The sequence below is a fragment of the Polypterus senegalus genome, chromosome 10 (assembly GCF_016835505.1).
Source record: "Polypterus senegalus isolate Bchr_013 chromosome 10, ASM1683550v1, whole genome shotgun sequence".
NCBI lineage: Eukaryota > Metazoa > Chordata > Cladistia > Polypteriformes > Polypteridae > Polypterus > Polypterus senegalus.
The window spans coordinates 127,787,530-127,802,656 of NC_053163.1; the positions used below are offsets into that span (position 1 = coordinate 127,787,530).

Sequence of the window (15,127 nt, forward strand, 5' to 3'; positions counted from 1 at the left end):
TAACATGTATAGAAGCTCAAATGCCCTTTACAAAAATGGTAAAAACAGCATTGCAGGATGTTTTTGACATTAAAGATATAAAAGAGATTGTTGTTTTTTTCACATCTATTAACTGTATTTACCCGAATCACACAGACTGCACAGAGAGGAGACAAGACCAGCATTTGAGGCTAAAAAGTATATAAATTGTCAATTTGTTTGGAAAATAACCAATCATTTCGGGCTTTCTGAAGCTGCATTTAAACTGCATTTTGGAAGTTCAAACTTCGGGGCGCCATACATATCCATTATAAATAGACAGAAATCCTGAAATGTTTTCCTCAAAACAAAAAAACAAACAATTTCTTTATGACTGAGGAAAGAAAGACATGAACATATTGGATGACAAGGGGGTGAGTACATTATCTGTACATTGTTGTTGTCAAAGTAAACTAATCCTTTCAGATTGAATTGCATTATACATTTTAGACTGGATTTCTTAGTTTTAAACATTTTGTGTAAGCAACACAATTTTATTTTCAGATATTAATGTAGCACAGATATGCATATAATTTAAATATAGTAATGTAAATAAGTTACATAATATATGTATATAAGTTCATCTTTTCTGTAAAAATTTTTCTGTGCAAAAATAAACGTATTGAAAATTTAACCTCTGTTTGTTTTAGTACTGCAACTTGGCTTGAAACTTATCAGGACTCGACTTGACTTGCTTAGGGTGAACCCTTGACTTGACTTGACTTGCTTGATTTGTCTTAACTGTGAATTGAGACTTGACTCGAGACTTGATGGTTAACACTTGAAACTTGCTTGGACTTGATCATATGCGACTTGTCCCCATCTCTGGCTGTCACACAGAAAGCTCTGCCACCCAGAGTTACTAACCTGTGTTTAGGTACAATGAGTAAGTTAGCGTCTGATGATCTTAATGTACGTAAGGAAGCAGCAGCTCAGACAGATAATGAGGAGCTAAACCAAGAAGGGCTTTAAAGGTGAGAAAAATAATTTTATATTTGATTCTTGAAAAGACTGGTAACCAATGCAAATCATAAAGGACAGGAGTGATGTGAGCAGATTTTTTAAGTAGACGAGCAGCAGAATTCTGAACATATTGTCATCTGTTGATATATTTAGTTGGGAGGCCATAAAACAATGCATTGCAATAGTCCAGACACGTAGTGATGAAAGCATGAATGAGTGTTTCAGTGTCCTTGAAACAGAGGAAAGATTGCAGATGAGCAATGTTACGAAGAAGATAACAAAAAAGCTGTCTGTACTATTTGATTGAAAAGTAAGCCACTGATTAAAGATGACACCCAAATTACGGACTGCTGCTGAGGGTTCAATCAGGATCCCATCGACGTCAATTTTTAGCCCATGAAGGGTAGAGAAGACAGATTTGGTTCCCACTAATAAGATTTCTGTTTTTATCAGGATTACGTCTTAAAAATGATCTGTCTTCCAATGATTCATTTCCCGAATGCAGTCAGTCAGTGTAACAGGTGAAGATGCTGCAGTTGCATCAACACTTTTATGAAGTTGTGTGTCATCGGCATAGCAGTGGAAGCTTAGATCATACCGATGATCATTACTTGTAAGGATATGCAACAAATTACTAAATAGGACTGCATTAATAGACCTGCCATTGCTGTGTCCCAAACATTATGGTGACCTGAAGTGGGAGACCAGGTATAAAAAGTGTTGTCACTTCTGGATGTTGTGACCAAAATGTATGCAAATACCCGTAAACGAAAGTCTGCAGTGTGCATGTTAATCGCGCCCAAATTGTTTGATACGTAACTTTAAACTGCGGAGCAGAGGGGTAAATGACTGAAAAAATGTGTTTTTGTCCCAACCATTATGGTGATCACTATATACTCTTATATATAAAAGAATGCGTATAACCTCTCAGGGTAGCCATGTTGTGTATAAGTTCTGCTTTTCACCTCTTTTTGTGACCTCACCATTTCACTCGTGCCGTCAACAAGGTGAAAAGAGTTTTAAATCTTATCTGTGCTGACATAGAGAGATAAATAATTTGCGAATCCCACAGTTATGTTAGTTGAATCTTTTGTCATCATTTTTTTCTCTTTTTCCTCCAATAAATCAGGCTACACTGCCTTTAATGGAGTCGATTTTGAAGGAACATTCCATGTAAACACAGAAACCGACGATGATTACGCTGGCTTTATCTTTGGGTACCAGGACAGCTCTAGTTTTTATGTGGTTATGTGGAAGCAGGTGGAGCAGATTTACTGGCAGGCTAACCCATTCCGTGCTGTGGCTGAGCCTGGGATTCAACTCAAGGTTTGTGACGCTTCTGAAAGGAGGCTGGGGAAAGAGTCATTAACCGCCTTACACCTTAGCTCTTTGAAAAGAAGTAGACAACATATCAAATTTATTCTGACTGCCACATTACATAAATTCAAAGTTCAGTGGCACTGCTGCCTCATGGATTCAGCACCCTGGGTGCCGGATTGCTGTCCATGCAGGGTCCTCGTGGTCAATGTAGGCCATTTAATGGGTTGGCACCACCTAAACCTTGGTCTCCCATGACCATCAACTAAAGTAAGCAGGTTTGTGAATGTGATGTGTTATAAATCTAAAGTAAGCTGAAATGAAGTGGGAATATGGAATTGTTCTGGTCTCCTTCTAAGGCTTGGCATGTGGACTAAATGTACTTCCAAAGGTATAAGATGGATTAATTTTACAAATAGCTGCCTCCACTGCCTGTTCTTCTGTAGCAGACTAAGGTGAGGAAAACAATTTGGGATTCTTTGTTGTTTCTTTTATTAATATGACCTTTTATACTAGAAAGATCTATCCATTTTCATATCCAATTCAGGATCATGGGATGTCGTTACATATCCTGGCAATATCGGCCTCTAGGCGAAAACCAACTGTGGATGAACACCCAGTGCCTCACAGGGCACACTCATGCAGCAGCTCGTACCTGAGCACTTTAGGCTCATCAGTTCTCGTAACACACGCACGTCTTTGGGGATATGGGAGGAACAGGCAGAATCCATGCTGACAATTCAACCTTGGAAGTCAGCAGTACTTATAGTTATGTTAAAGTCATGTATAAGAACAACAATAACATTTATTTCTATAGCACATTTTCATACAAATAATGTAGCTCAAAATGCTTTATATGATGAAAAAAGACAAAATAAATAAGAATTAAAATAAGACAAAACGCATTAACATAGAATAAGAGTAAGGTCCGATGGCCAGGGAGGACAGAAAAAACAAAAAAAAAACCTCCAGACGGCTGGAGAAAAAAAAAAAAAAATCTGCAGGGTTTGAAGACCATGAGACCGCCCAGTCCCCTCTGGGCATTCTACCTCACATAAATGAAACAGTCCTCTTTGTATTTAGGGTTCTCATGGAAGGACTTGATGATTATGGTCATGTGGACTTCTGGCCTTTAATCCATCAATGTACGAACATCACAGTGCTTTGATTAGGTGGTGGTGCAGGTCAGGAAAAGAACAGAACAATATGTAAAGTCAGCAGAAAACAAATGTTTATAAAATTGCACAGAATCAATTGAATGGAGCCAAATCTTGGTCTACTATGTCAATGTAGGGTTAGCCAAAGGAGTTAAGAACATTACTGCCAGGTGCTAAAGATAAAACAGTGCATTTGTCATGTCATAAAAAGTGTGACAAATGGGAAGAAGCTGATTTTAATATGTCCTGGACCTGCAGGCAGTCAAATCAATCACTGGCCCCGGAGAGAATCTTCGCAATGCTTTATGGCACACTGGACATACAGCCGATCAGGTGAAGCTGCTATGGAAAGACTCAAGGAACGTCGGATGGAAGGACAAGACCTCCTATCGTTGGTTTCTCCAGCACAGGCCTCAGGAAGGCTACATCAGGTACAAGTGCTTCTTCTGAGATATTAACAAAGTGCTACATAAGACCATGGATATTGTTATTGGTATTGGAGAATCACAGGATATGGGGGATTGTCAGTCATGGACACCTGCTAAAATAATTAAACAAGACTAGTGGCTAAATGTAAAAGGGTTTGTCTGAATAGAAGATGCCAGGATGACAAGTTGATAAGCCAGATGTAATTCATCAAGATTTAGAAAGAAACCAGTGATTGTCAAGATAGCAAGTGGAAGTGAGCATTCTAATCTCAGAAGCTGTACTTCGAGTATCCACGTCTAAAAGATGTAATGATTGCGCAGCCACCCTCACAAGTATTGTGAAAACTGCAATTGCATATACAAGAGGGAGGTGGGGAAGTGAAGTTTGAGCTTTAAACAAATGGAGACCTTGTCAGTCAGTAAAGCCAACATTTGTGGCAAGCTGCTTGAAAGCATAACTACGAGGGACGTTCAAAAAGTTTCCGCACTTTTATATTTTTGCTGGAAACGGTGAAGGTGGGAGGAGTAGTAATTGGGCATTAAAAAGTTGTTACAACGCTGGGAAAACTGCATTGCAAGCTCCATGTTTGTAGGTGTCGCTCTGTATTTTCAATAGCACAAACCTTATTTTCAAAGTGAACAAAAATTTTACTAAAATTCATCCCGCTAATAACAAAGGATTTAAATGTTGATACGTGACGAGGATGGATAGGATTAGAAATGAGCACATTAGAGCAGTGGTGGCCAACCTTTTTGACACGAAGGACCGCTCAACTAGAAGCAAATTTTTCCAGGGACTTGGGGATTGGGTGGTTTATGTTGAGATTTTTAGGGGCGAGTTCGTAGGGCAGTTTATACACAATTTACATTACATTTCTATTATTATTAAGTTATAGTATCATAATAGAAATTATACAGCTTACCATAAAGCAGAATCAGTGGCTGCCCTGAACTTGTTTTCCTGCAACCAGAAGATCCCATCTGGGGAGGATGGAAGACAGTGACACGCGAAGTGTGCTGCTTATGCTCAGTCTACTCTGTAATCTCGTTTGGTTGCTGACACTGCAGAAAACGTGCATCACAAAGATAGGATGTTGGAAATGGAAGCAGCTTCAATAGTTTCTTTCGTGTTAATTTTAATCTTCTGCCTACACGTTATGTTGACGAGAATTTTTCTCAGCATTTCCTTGCGATGATACACTTTTAGGGTGCGAATGATGCCCAAACCCAATGGCTGAAGCACTGCTGTGCAATTGGGTGAGAGGAATTCAACGCGAACATTATCTAAATATGGAAGTATGTTGTGGGCAGCACTGTTATCAATCTGTATCCGAATAATCCTCTTCTTCATATTGTGAGGTTTCTGAACTCTTTTTGGACCCCCCCCACCCAACGGGAATGTCACACTGAAGTGCATCCCGAGGTGTGATTGCAGCATCTGTGTAAGATTGTTTGTCTATTGCCGGAGCAGGGAAACAGCAGGCTCACAGCGTATTGTCCGGTTGACGGAGGTCCCAAGAGAGTTTGAAAACCACATATTTTCTTGAATGAGTGCTGCATTAATAGGAATGTTTATTGAAGGAGCATCACTGAACATGAAAATGGGTTTTTCGCCGTCTTCAAATGCAGCAGTTAGCATACGTTTGCAATTTTTCTTCTTTTTTGCATATAACAAAGACATATGCATTGCATTTGTCATTCCAACAGATTGCACGTCACAAACATTAACACTGTTATCGTTTTTTCGTGTCTGCCGTTTCTATAGAAGGGTGACGAGTTAAATTCCGATGGATGTTTTTCAAATGTTGACGAGTGATAAGCAAAAGGCATCACTTAAAACCACAGAAAACATAAACAGCACAAAAGCAGTACGAGGAAAGTAAAATTTTTTATAATGTTTCTGTTTGGGGATCGTTGTGCAAATGTGCACAACTGAGCTGCGACCACAAAACTAACTGCTCTGTGGAAGATTCATTCAAGCATTCCAAGGTCACTTCGTTGTAATGAAAGTATCTGGTGTAGTAACGAGATTTCTGTGGACTCGTGTCATATGGGGAAACTGTCAGAAACATAAAAATACTTTGTTGTAATACTCTCTCACCTCAGTCTTTCTCCTTTCGCTGCGTCGCTGCAAAGCCCCACCTGCCTAGCCTTCTGAAAATTGTCCTCAGTGAAGGGGGCAGCCTTTTTGCTGTAGTGGGCCACGGACCGGGGGTTGGAGACCCCTGCATTAGAGGGTCAGCTCAAGTTGGACGATTGGGAGAAAAAGTCAGAGAGGCGAGATTGCGTTGGTTTGGACATGTGCAGAGATGAGACGCTTAGTATATTGGGAGAAGGATACTAAGGATACTAAGGATAGAGCTGCCAGGTAAGAGGAGAAGAGGAAGGCCTAAGAGAAGGTTTATGGATGTGGTGAGAGAGGACATGCAGGTGATGGATGTAACAGAGCAAGATGCAGAGGACAGAAAGATATGGAAGACGCTGTGGCGACCCCTAATGGGAGCAGCCGAAAGAAAAAGATTACATTTGTAAAAGATTTTTAAAAATATCAAAGAGTGTACTTTGCTATGAACAATTACAGACTTTTTACAGTTTGAAAATGTGTTCATAATTTTCACTTATTTTGGTACATTTGTTCTTAATCTCCATTAAAATCTGAATACCACGTACCTGTGAAGAGGTGTACCAGTAATCGACTCTCTATATAGAGGTGGTCATAATCTGTTCTGTTTTTCTCCAGAGTACGGTTTTATGAAGGACAGCATATGGTGGCAGACACTGGGGTCATTGTTGACACAACCATGCGTGGTGGACGCCTTGGAGTCTTCTGCTTTTCTCAGGAAAATATCATCTGGGCAAATCTACGCTACCGCTGCAATGGTGTGTATTAGTCATCGGTGTAACCGTTGGGGGGGCAGGGAACTGGCAAAGTGAAGGAAATCTCCCAGCATATACACTGACCAGCGACTATATTAGCTGAGGAGGTTCAACCCCCTTTTGCCTTCAGTACTGCCGTAATTCTTCATGGCATTGATTCAACAAGGTGCTGGAAACATTCCTCAGGGATTCGGGTCCATTTTGAGATAATAACATCACAAAGTTGCTGCAGATTTGTCGGCTGCACATTCATGATGCGAATCTCCCGTTCCACCACATCCCAAAGGTGCTCATTTTGATTGATATCTGGTGAACGTGGAGGCCACTTACAGTACACTGAACTCATTGTCATGTTCAAGAATCCAGTTTGAGATGATCTAAGCTTTGTGACCTGGTGCATTATTGTGCTGGAAGTAGCCATCAACACTGTACTCATAAAGGGATGGACTTGGGCAGCAGCAATACTCAGGTAGGCTGTGGCATTTAAACAATGCTGAGGTGGTACTAAGGGGCCCCAAGTGTGCCAGAAAAATATCCCTCATACCATTACACCACCACTTCCAGCCTGAACTGCTGATACAAGGCAGGGTGGATCCATGCTTTCATGTTGTTGACACTAAATTCTCACCCTACCTTCTGAATGTTGCAGCAGAAATTTAGACTCATCAGACCAGGCAACATTTTTCCAATCTTCTGTGGTCCAATTTTGGTGAATTGTAGCCTGCGTTATCTGTTCTTAGCTGACAGGAATGGCACCCACTGTGGTCTCCTGCTGCTGTAGCCCAACTGCTTCAAAGTTCAACGTGTTCTGCATTCAGAGGTGCTCTTCTGCATACCTCAGTTGTAACGACAGATGTGCACCAAAATCCCAGTAGATGAGCAGTTTCTGAAATACTTGGCACCAGCCCATTGGACACCAACAACCATGCCACGTTCAAAGTCACTTAAATCGCCTTTCTTCCTCATTCTGATGCTTGGTTTGAACTTCTTGACAATGTCCACAGGCCTAAATGCATTGAGGTGCTGCCATGTGATTGGCTGATTAGATATTTCTGTTAAGTTGAACAGGAGGAGCTAATAAAGTGGCCAGTAAACTGCGCAGGGCAGACGGTTTTCTTGCAGTTTTGCTTTATTATGAATGCAAACACAGAAAGAAATGCAGCAGGTCAGCAGATTCTGGAAAAAAAAGGATAAAACTACTGGTAAGAAAATGTCACAATGTGAAAAATAAGCTGAATAAACCAGAAGAGTCATCTCAAAACACAGCTACTGGCCAGAAAATGCACAACCAGTATGACAAATCAGACTGAGCATGTTGTTTCATCAGACGTTACTTGTTGCTCAGGCTTTCGTACCACAAATGATAGTGACATTCTGGTCTCTTCTCTTACTTTTAGATACTCTCCCGGAGGACTTTGAAAGGCACAAATCCCAGCACGGCCGCTTCCAGGTTTGATTTGGCATGACGGACGTGCACAGAGAGATGGAGAAAGAGAGACAAATGTGCCTCTGCTTGAATTCTGGTCATTTTGTTGTACAAACATATAAACCTAAAATATGTTGCTGCTCAAGGTTAAAGCTTTGCTACTGGATAGATCTGTGTTGAAATGTTGGTTTATTTGTATAATAAAAACAAAAATGGAGACTTAAAAAAGCTTCTTGACTGAGTGCTCTGCTTTGTGGTGGTGTGGACTGAAATCGTCTGGAGTGCCGGAGTGGCATTGCTGAATATTGGCAGGACAAACAGAACTGTATGGTGTCTTTACCGAGTATTCCCCCTGCTATAGCCCTGCATTGTCATAACGTTTGTGAGACTTACCAGGAATGTTTACTGAGTTCATCTCCTCCCGCCCTTTAAGATTAACACACAATGATCCTATCCAGACAACATCTCGAGCTGTGCCAGTTGCCAACCACTCTGCCTTATTCTCTACATCGGGACTCGCGATCACCAGCACTAACAAACATATGGATGTCATCAAGGCACACATAAAAGCACAACTCTTTTGGTCGTACGCCACATACCAACCAAACAATACTTTACCACAGTTGTTCAAATTATTGAGGACTGACCTCAACAGTCTTGGAAAACCCCCTTGGGCAAGGAAACAGCGATCTTTCCCACACTAAGTGCCCTCTTATTATTTTAATCACCGTAGATGAAAGACAAAGTATGGAAAATATAAAAGCAAAGTGTAATTTATGAATGTACAACAATAACAATTAGAAGAAAATATAATAAAAAAATAAAATAGATAGTAAACACTGGATATGAAAAGTTTTAGCGTCAAGGAGCCAGTGTTGTTCTGAGAGGCTTTTAATTTAGCGACCGGCATTATTCACAGATTCCATTCTCTGACGTCCAGATGAATGATCACATGTGCCTCGATCTCTGATGTTGCCCTTCATCCTTTTGATATATATTGATGTTAAAATGCACACAAAGGACCCCAGGACATTATACACATCGGGTTGGCTCTCTTGTCCTTATGATGAATGACTCTGATCAGAGTGTTTGATCTTGTAAGTACCTCCATACTTCTTCCTTTCTCAAGCTATAAACTAATTCTGTAACTTCAAGTCCTGCGGCGTCCATCCATTCCCAGGTGATAAACTAACTGAAAGACGTTCTGTGCCTCCTTTTGTCCCCACCATTAAGCTGTAAACCAATTCACGCACTTCCAGTAGGTTATAATTTACTAATGCAACACAGGAGGAATGTGCAAGAAAGGATGCCTGTAATTAAAGTCCTGTAAATTTAGTTCATCGTGGTTTGTTTGAGCAAAATTAGTACTTATATATATATATATAGGGTGGTCCAGATCTAATTATGCAATTTTCATTACGCTATAACTTATTAAGTTTATTACATAGAAAATCACCTGAAAAATCCGGGACCATCGAGAAGTGTGCGAACCGACGACATGAAGAATCGTCTTTGTGCTGAACTGGAATCGTCCCCGCATAAATCAAAGTCATCTAGACGATCTGGATCTGCATAATGAGATCTGGACCACCATGTATATGATACAATTAGATTGCAGTTCAAACATTTAGGATTGTCCACTCCAGGATTAACCCCAACATTTAACACACCGAGTTCATCTTTTTTTCTTTTTTAATTTTCTCCCTTCTTCGACACAATACATTCAACACACTTATGAATCAAAAAATGTGTTTCTCCAGAACAAAAGATGTCTGTTCCTGCGAGCATAAAAGTTTAATATGTCACTGTGCTCTGTGCAAATCTGTCTTATAAAAAACCTGATTTTGTTACTCAGACACGTAACCAGATGAAGCGCACTAGAACTGCCATGCAAGCAATATGACAAAAAGACAGATTAGAACAAATCAACACCGTCAGGCTGTGGAAAGCTGTCAGCATGTGCTATTTCTATCTGTTAAGTCAGCATAGAATTGTATCCTTGTTTAAACATTGTTGCCTTGTTTGGAATTGCATGCTCTCATCTGAAGGGGGCCCTGCATGTAAAGAAAGAGTATAAAGCATTGGAACATTGCCCGGCCCACCTTTGAAGCCAACAAATGGATGGAAGACGTCGTCATCTGTGGACATTTGTGAATTTCCCCTTGGGATTAATAAAGTATCTATCTATCTATCTATCTATCTGTTCCTGAAAATGCTTTCCACATATGCAATGATGACACTGACAGACTTGGGCCCCCACTCCCGCCCGGGTCTTGTCACTTGCTTTGTTCATCTTTGTGATATCTGTAGTGTAAGCCGTCATTAAACAAAGTTACTTCTCCTATGTGATTCCGTACCGCCATATCACTAGGGAGGTGTATCGTCGTTTATGTTATATCTATATAGATTCGGGTTAAGTAACATGCCGCAATCACAAAAACAATTCATTCCCAGGCAGTGAGGGCCCACTACTGGACACAGTATGCAAAAACCCAGAATCAATTAACAGAATTATAGTCGTGAGTCTTATTGGCTATGTCTGTATGATCTTTGTACATTTAGCTTTTGGAATTTTTGCCCATTCTTAAAAGCACGTTTGCTCTAGCACTTCCAAATTACAGTGGAATCAGAAAGTATTCAGGCCCCTTTACCTTCTGTATTTTATTATATTAAAGATTTAATTTTAAACGGATAAATTTGACATTTTTACCCATCAATCTACACTCAATAACCCATTATGAGAAAGTGAAAACATGTTTTCAGAATGTTTGCAAATTAAACTCAAAAATATTTATAGAAGTATTCAGATCCTTAATTCAGTACTTTGTAGAAGCCCCTTTGGCAGCAATAGCAGCTCCGAGTCTTCTTGGGCAAGTCCCACAACCTTTGCTCGCCTGGATTTGGGCAGAATTTCTCAATTAGACTGGATGGGAAGTTTCTGTAAACTGCATTCTTCAGTCCTCTCCACAAATGTTTCATGGGCGGGTGGTGGGTTTAAGTTCTGGCATTTGGCTGGGCCACTCAAAGGACTCTCAAGCGATTTATCCCAAACTCACTCCTGCATTCTCTTGGCTGTGTGCGTTGGATCATTGTCATGCTGAAAGATGAACCGTTATCCCAGTCTGAGGTTGGGTGCACCCTAGAGCAGGTTTTCTTCAAGGACCTCTCTGTATTTGGCTGTATTCACCCTCCCCTCATTTCTGACCAGTCTCCCTGTCCCTGCTGCTGAGACGCACCTCCCACAGTACGACGTTGCCACCATCATAATTCACTGTAGGAATGGTATTATGCAGGTAATGAGCAGTGCCTGGTTTGTGCCAGACATAGTGCTTGGATTTCTGCCCATGGAGTTTCATTTTTGTCTCATCGAAGCAGAGATTCTTCTGCTGGTGCCCCCATACAGGTTTTGTTCCTGCCTCGACACTTGCTTGGACTGGTGTGACCCTGGATGGAAGGAATAATTAAACATTTTTAAGAAAAATTTTTCAATGTTCCTTGGAGAAAAGCCAAGCAAAATGACACCTTTTACTGGCTAACTAAAAAGATTACAATATATAAGCTTTCGAGGCATCTCAGGCCCCTTCTTCAGGCAAGATGTAATACAGAAACTGAAGTTCTCTGTGTTTATATACACACACTAGGACAAGAAACAACACCGGTAAATCTTTAAATAAGAAATCTTAAATGTAAAAAATTAATAGATTAATTCAGGCTAGGGTTAATTTAACAACAGAGAGAAGAACAATGTATGGTCAAGATCTTTGGATAAGATAACTGTCCAACAAAGTCCTTTGAAGTTTGTGATGAGTTTTTCAATACAATGTGGGTCTGTAGACAGGTTGTCTGTGTCATTCTGAGAGATGCAAACAGTCCTCATACCTGGCTATAAAACTCTTGTCTTTATTCAAGACATGTTGTAATGTATTAAATTTTAGCATGAGTTTAACTTCCCATTCTGTTCTCTCTTGCTGTGTTTTGAAGTTGCCCATAAGCACTGTGACTTTAAAGTCCCTCTCACAGTGTCCATGGCTCTTGAAGTGGACCGCTACAGGAACATCTGTGTTGTCACGTTTAATGTGAAACCTGTGTAAATTCATTCTCTGGCGGAGTGTTTGTCCAGTTTTTCCCCACATAGATTGTAGTGTCACGACATTTCATGCAGAGAATTAGGTAGACCACATTAGATGATCTGCAGGAAAATGATCCCTTTATGTGATGTTCTAGTCAGCAGTGTGGTATAACTATACGGTTTGTATTGTAGATGTGGGCACACGTTTTACATCTTTTCTGTAGGCAGGGAGATGTGCCATTTACTGTTGGTTCACTTAGGGAGCTTCAGACAATTAGTTGCTGAAGGTTTGGTGGTTGATCCTTAAAAATGTTGAAGAATCAGCCTTCTAAGCCTAAAGCTGGTTTTAGATTTATTACAGACACTTATTGTGTTGTGGTAGGTTACTTGGAGACAGAAAACGAAAGGACAGAAATTGGGGATTGGTACGTTTGAGAGCCACAGTATTACTACAATAAATGGTTCCATCCAGGGTTTAACTCTTTAATGTACTTCATCATGAAGATGTTATCAAGTATACATCTTAGCATTTTAAAATGCTCATAAAGCTGTAATATCATGAGTGAAATGTATTCTGTGTGGCAATCACTGCCTGCACACTCCTGTCCGCATAAGAAAAAGCCTTATGCATCATAGCATCGATCAATTTTAGGATGAAGTTTACAACATTCTGCTTTAAAAACAAAATCAACTACAAGATTAAAGAAGAAGCTTCAAGATTAAAGTTGACATTTCGACTTTAATCTCGACATAGACCTTTTTTTTTTTTCTTTTTTTCAGACAGTGGGCTACGACTCACCTTTTCATGGCTACTTTGACATCTGACCACTACTCTTTATATTTCAGGCACTGAGTGACTTTCTGATCTTGAACTTTTGAGTGCCTTCACCGCGCTGTGCTACTCCATCAATTTCCTTTTGTTGTTTATCCCACCGGTAAATTAAGTTTTTCCTTGACCCCACTTCACTGAGCAGGACTTCAATTTTGCATTCGCTGAAATTCTTTTTTTGCGCAGGCTTTTGCGAGTGTCTTTTAACAAAACACTAAACGGAAGAGACTATTTATATTGATTTGCATATTCAAGTAGGCATAATTCTGGGAGGAGTCAGGGCGGGGCTGTAGGAGGATGCATGTGCGTTAAAACTCATGTTGATTGGGATTTATGAAGGGGAAGTGTGTGGAACTTTGCTTATGCAATTTTATGCATCTGATTTTTGTTCCAGTTTTGTCTCTACACCTTGTTTTGGTGTGAATTCTACGCCACTGCATTATACATGGGGCCCCAGGTCAGGCTACTGTATTCCATTTTCTCACAATGAACTTCATGGTATGCTTGGTTCAAAGCACTTGATATCTTTTTATAAGCGTCCATGTCTTTTTTTCCCCCCAACTAACAACTTCATTTTGAAGTTCTTCAGACAGGCTCTTGGTCTTCACAACAGCAGGACAGACCTCATAAACTCAGGGCTATTTATTGGGGAATCATGCAGTGTGATAGCTCAAGACACCTGAACAGCTCAGCCAGTTTAACTTGTTAGAACGAAAAGGACATGAATACTTACCAGGCATTGTCAGATTTTTAATATAATTCTGAAGCCATCCAAATACTTTATTTTTAAAGGAGTACAAAGAAAATTCAATTTAAAATGTGCTGTAATTTAACTCTCTAACACCGCAAAACAAGAAATCGTCAATGGGGGCGAGTAATTTTTGAAGATGCTGTGAACAACATGGATTCCGTTTTCAGTTCCTTGCAACCGTTTGTAAACTCTGGGCGAAATTACAGAGATTAGTAAACAGTAAAAAAAAAAAATTGGGATAAAGGAGAGAAGATTTTTAACTAGCCCACCCAGGGACAGCCATACTAATGTGGGAAGATTCAACTTGGTTAATTAATTATCATTCTCGCCTTTGGCAATGCCTGTAACTGACTAAATAACTCGGTAAGGCTCCTACTTTATTTTCCTTACCTTTCTCTGTTGTAGGAGGTGGTCTCCAGCCTTTAGGCTTTCATCAAGGTCACTGAAGAACAGAATAATACAATTTAGTGATAAAAGGAAGGATTATAGGAGTATGATAACTGCATATATGCATTGACATATAAGATATAATCCATCCATCCATTTTCCAACCCACTGAATCTGAACACAGGGTCACGGGGGTCTGCTGGAGCCAATCCCAGCCAACACAGGGCACAAGGCAGGAACCAATCCCAGGTAGGGTGCCAACCCACCGCAGGACACACACAAACACAACCACATATAAGATATATTGCAGACAGTCAAACATATACTGTAACATATAGGCTAACTGTTTAGAGCTCTGATGTATCTTGGCACAGATAAACAGATGTTGTGTGGAGTTGCTGCTTTGTTGTTGCTTAAGGTTCAAGTGGAGGATTGTGTTTTCGAGTGCACATGTTCCTCTTTGTAACATGGTCCTTTGTCAGTGGTGTTCTATACGTTTCTGAGTTAGGCTCATTGCTGTGTCATCTGCAGCTTTATAGTGAATTACTCTAGCATTACTCTTCCTGGCGCAAGAGTTTAGATGCTGAAGTTCCCTTCTAAAAGTAATGGCTTCTTCTCAGCCATTTTTAGGCCGGCTTACTGTATAGCTTTGGCTTGGCACAGTGGATCACGGCTTTCTAATCCACAATCAGAAAGAGATTATTAGTTTCAGCTCCCCAAAGAGAGAACAGAGCAGCTCCCCGGCTGTTAGCTTCAGTGAGAGAGAGAGGTTGTTTCATTCATTTTTGGAGAGTGTGCTCAGGAGTGACCCGGGTTGAGGTGCCCTAGGGAATCCCCTGAGGGTTTTCTCAGAGTTCCCTCGAGAGATCTACATATCTTCAGGGTGATGGAATGAGTTTTAAGAT

General features: G+C 40.3%; 2 protein-coding genes across 3 annotated transcripts in view; one reads left to right on the forward strand and one right to left on the reverse strand.

Annotated features, from left to right (window-relative positions):
* The window catches only part of LOC120537557 (cartilage oligomeric matrix protein), a 62,596-nt gene extending 53,977 nt beyond the window's left edge, over positions 1–8,619 (forward strand). For both annotated transcript variants that reach the window (XM_039766585.1, XM_039766586.1), the window contains exons 16-19: positions 2,111–2,307; positions 3,714–3,886; positions 6,624–6,763; positions 8,158–8,619. In XM_039766585.1, the coding sequence (XP_039622519.1) occupies positions 2,111–2,307; positions 3,714–3,886; positions 6,624–6,763; positions 8,158–8,216 (569 nt within the window). In that variant the 3' untranslated portion in view covers positions 8,217–8,619. The remainder of the gene's footprint in view (positions 1–2,110; positions 2,308–3,713; positions 3,887–6,623; positions 6,764–8,157) is intronic.
* A 2,260-nt stretch (positions 8,620–10,879) lies between these two features.
* The window catches only part of crtc1b (CREB regulated transcription coactivator 1b), a 155,289-nt gene continuing 151,041 nt past the window's right edge, over positions 10,880–15,127 (reverse strand). The window contains exons 15-16 of the transcript XR_005635342.1: positions 14,226–14,277; positions 10,880–11,630 (exon numbers count right to left, since the gene is read on the reverse strand). The gene's annotated coding sequence lies outside the window, so the exon portion shown is untranslated. The remainder of the gene's footprint in view (positions 11,631–14,225; positions 14,278–15,127) is intronic.